Genomic DNA, 3,914 nt, shown 5'->3' on the forward strand with positions numbered 1-3,914 from the left:
CGTATCGGTCGCCCGCCGGCTCGGGGGGAGGTGGGACGGCTTGGTCCAGGAGGGCACTGCCCTCGGCCCCCTCCACGACCACATAGGTGGCCCCCAGCGCCTGCCGCAGCCGCCGGGCACGTGCCAGGAACCAGCTGAGGGCCACCTCGCTGGTGACGTTCAGGCGGGCGCAAAGACGTCCCTTCCACATGGTCAGCAGCGGGACCTGCGGCACAGGAGAGGGGGAAAATGGCTGTTTGACCTGTAAAGTGATATAATGGGGGGAAAAAAATGGCTGTTTGACCCATAAAACATCCCCCCAGCCCCAGGGTGTGAGGATGGAGGGTGCCTGCGCTGCACTCATCCTCCCTGCTGTAATTTTCACCATCGTGGTGTAGCACATAAAGGTGTAAAACAAACCTCCCCCCCAAAATTAAAGTAAAGTGATACAATGGGGGAAAAAAATGGCTGTTTAACCCATAAAACATCCCCCCAGCCCCAGGGTGTGAGGATGGAGGGTGCCTGCGCTGCACTCATCCTCCCTGCTGTAATTTTCACCATCGTGGTGTAGCACATAAAGGTGTAAAACAAACCTCCCCCCCAAAATTAAAAAATTCCCTGAGTTGATGACAAATTGGCATGTCATTGAAATGACTGAAAACATTGGAAACTTTAAAAAATAACTTTTGGAAGCAGAAGTGTGCAAGCTGCTTCCCTACGGAGCAGGGGAATTGCTGCTCCCCCAGGCATCGCTTTGCCCCCAGCACAGGAGCAGCAGGTTGTTCCCCCCCCCCCAGGAATTTATTCAGCTTTAGCTTTGGTTTTAGGCGCAGCAGCAGGCTGGGGGGGCAGGGGAGGGTGCCGTACCGGGGGCTGCAGGCTCAGCCAGTGTCCGTCCATCTGTCCGTCCCGCAGGGAGCGCAGGAAGAGCGGGGAGGCGATGCTGGTGTAGGGGGACAGCGTGATGGAGAGCTGCAAAGGGGCCACCGCCGAGGGGTCCCAGGTGCCGGCCGGGTCCTGCCGCTTCCTCCGCTCCCCAGGGACGTGGTCCTGTTGGGGGGGAGGGGAGGAGAAGGGATTTGGTACAAAGAGCAAAGCCCCCCCGCACTGGCGGCTTGGTGTCACCGCCTGCATGGGGTGACACATCCCAACCCACACCCCTTCTGAGGGAGGGGATCACAAAAGGGGTGTGTTTGTGTCACACGTAGGGATGGAGGGGGGCTGAGGGCAGCCCCCCATCCACCCCCCGAGCCCCGGGACGTACCGCAGCAGCCAGGACGGTGGTGCCGTGCTCCCCCAGGGCCAGCACCCCCTCCTGAAGGCGATGCCGCTTCAGCCTCTTGGCCAGGGACCTCAAACCTCGCTTTATTTTGGCAGCTGAACCCTCCGGGCCGTGGTACCGCCAGATGGGAGACCTGTGGGGAGGGAGGAGCCATGGGGGGGTCATACCTTGTGCGGCACGAGATGCTCGGGGCAGTGATGGGGACAAGGACCGGAGGGAAGGAGCATCTCACCCCAGGAGGGCCGTGTCGGGCATGGCTCGCACCGGCCCGGCCAGCTGGGTGCCCACGTGCCGGTGGGCGACGGCCACGTTGGGGCTGAGGCAGAGCTGGTAGCCCAGTGGCACAGCCGCGCTGCCCGCCGGCGACTCCAGGCAGAAGTGCCTGTTGCTCTCCAGCGAGAGGAAGAGGGGCACGTCGGGCTCCACCGTCACCGTCACCCCTTTGGGGAGAGAAGAGGGGAAAAAAGAGCCTCAGCAAAGTGCCTGGCTCCTCTCGGTCCTCGTGTCGGTAGCCACGGGACAGGGATGTGTGGGGCAGAGCCTGACCAGGACCTCCTGCATCGATCCTGGCCACCGAGCAAATCTCTGCTCTCCACTTCCACTGTTCCCCATTTTGGCCTCCAAAACGCCTTTCAGAGGCTGGGTTTGCTCCATTTCATGCCTTTTTGTGTTCAGCTCAGGCAGCGGCTTCAGGCTGATGGAGGCAGGGCAGCTGCAGGTCAACTCAGCCCTTTGGGGGAGTATCTGCAGTTTGGCCTTCTGCAGGATGGTCCCAGCACCCACCCCAGAAGGGCAACAGCAGCTCAACTCCTGCCCACATCCAGCACCCCCCCGGGAGTGTGGGGTGAAGGGACACAGACCGGGATAAAGCGGAGCCAGACGCAGCAGGAGCTCGGGATTCCCCTGGGGCGACCGGGGCCACCCCCATCCACTCTGGGACTGATGGGTCAGTGCAGCTGAGGTTTGATGTCACAGCCCTTCCCACCGGGATGGGGGGGCGTGGGACCCTCCCTCATCCCCCGCTGCCAGCAGTCACTGCATCCGTGGCGTATTTCTATCTCGGGGACATCTCCCCTGCCCTGCAACTGGTTGTTTTATAGAATCATAGAATGGTCTAGGTTGGAAGAGACCCTTGGGATCATCGAGTCCAACCATCTCCCCTACTCTACAAAGTCCTCCCCTACACCATGTCCCTCAGCACTGCATCTAAACGGCCCTTAAACACAGCCGGGGATGGGGACTCCCCCCCCTCCCTGGGCAGCCTGTTCCAATGCCCGACCACTCTCTCTGTGAAAAATTCCTTCCTAATGTTCAGTCTAACCCTCCCCTGTTGGAGCTTGAAGCCGTTCCCTCTCGTTCTGTCACTAATTACCTGTGAGAAGAGACCAGCCCCAACCTCTCTACAGTGTCCTTTCACGTAGTTGTAGAGAGTGATGAGGTCTCCCCTCATATATCATATGCGCCAGGAGAGGGCTGGAGGGAGCCGGGGAGTAAAGCAGCAGGGGTGGGATGGAGAAGGACGTAGTTACCTGTGGAGCCCAAGAAGTACCTCTCCAGGACAGGCCCGTAGCCCCCGGGGCTCTGGCTGAGGTCGCCGCTGATGAAGGGCTGGGGGGGGCTGTCGGCGCCGTTGAGCGGCCAGCGCTGGGCACGGACACTCACCCCCCCGTACCAGGAGACGTTGGCCATGGAGAAGCAGTCCTGCAGCCAAGAGAGCATCGTCAGGTGGTGAGAAACGCCCCGGGGGAGGATGAACAAACAAATAACTGCTTTTGGAGAGGGAGAACCCCGGCGTGTTGTTCCCGTGTCGTCAGAGCAGTCGTGGGGCAGGTCTTCTCCCAGGGAGAAAAATCCCAACCCCATGAGATTCTGCGGGAAGTGGGTGCTCACTCCTTGCTTTCTGCATCTAACCTGGTAGAAGATGGTTAGGTTTAAAGTTTCTCCTCCACAAGAACAAGAGCTGGGCTTCCAGGTACCACAAAGTGCTGAAATTCCACCTGAAGGCTTGATTTCTCAGCCTGCACTTTAATAAAGTTGCCAAATGGTGTGAGACCAGGAAAAGGGAAGAAAAAAGAATTGTAGCAAGAGTCAGTAGCGCAAGTTATGCACCTTGTTTATCTTAAAGAACAAAAAAAAGTCTAAACTTGCCAATTAAAGCCAAAGCCAATGATTTTCCTTCCTTTTTGCTTTACACACCTGCATTCAACATGCAGGTGGGGGAACAGAAAAATCCCACTGCAGGAAATAAAATTCTATGGCATAAAAATTATGGTTTCCTTTATAATAAGACCCCACAAGACATCTTCCCCAAAGCCTGCCGGTTCTAGATAAACAAACTTAAATAAAATCAAATTGCTCTGAAGCAGCCTGGTGACCCCAGGTAATGCCCACCCAGGACACCCCGCAGAGCCCCCTGCACACACTTCTGCACCCAACCACAATTAGCAAGAATTAACGGGGTTTTGAGTTGCCAGTGAGAAGATGCTGGAGCCCACTGAGGGGAAGGGGTTCAAGGGGTGCGTGTCGCTGAGGGACCACAGCCACAGCGGAAAACTCGAGGCCGTGGCTTTAAAATGCAGTGATGGCGCTTCCAAAACCCGGCTTGGAAAAAATCTGCTTGTTTAGAAGAGGAGGAGAAGAAAAAAAAAAAGGG

The 3,914-nt window shown here is 57.6% G+C and overlaps 1 protein-coding gene across 1 annotated transcript in view; it reads right to left on the minus strand.

Moving 5' to 3' along the window:
- The window catches only part of LOC106887185 (SITS-binding protein-like), a gene marked incomplete at its 5' end in the record, with an annotated part of 11,679 nt that overhangs the window by 5,818 nt on the left and 1,947 nt on the right, over positions 1-3,914 (minus strand). The window contains 5 exons of the mRNA XM_014940614.1: positions 6-205; positions 847-1,029; positions 1,244-1,394; positions 1,494-1,701; positions 2,791-2,962. Of these exons, the coding sequence (XP_014796100.1) occupies positions 6-205; positions 847-1,029; positions 1,244-1,394; positions 1,494-1,701; positions 2,791-2,962 (914 nt within the window). The remainder of the gene's footprint in view (positions 1-5; positions 206-846; positions 1,030-1,243; positions 1,395-1,493; positions 1,702-2,790; positions 2,963-3,914) is intronic.

The sequence above is a fragment of the Calidris pugnax genome, unplaced genomic scaffold (genome assembly GCF_001431845.1).
Source record: "Calidris pugnax isolate Ruff unplaced genomic scaffold, ASM143184v1 scaffold98, whole genome shotgun sequence".
Lineage (NCBI taxonomy): Eukaryota > Metazoa > Chordata > Aves > Charadriiformes > Scolopacidae > Calidris > Calidris pugnax.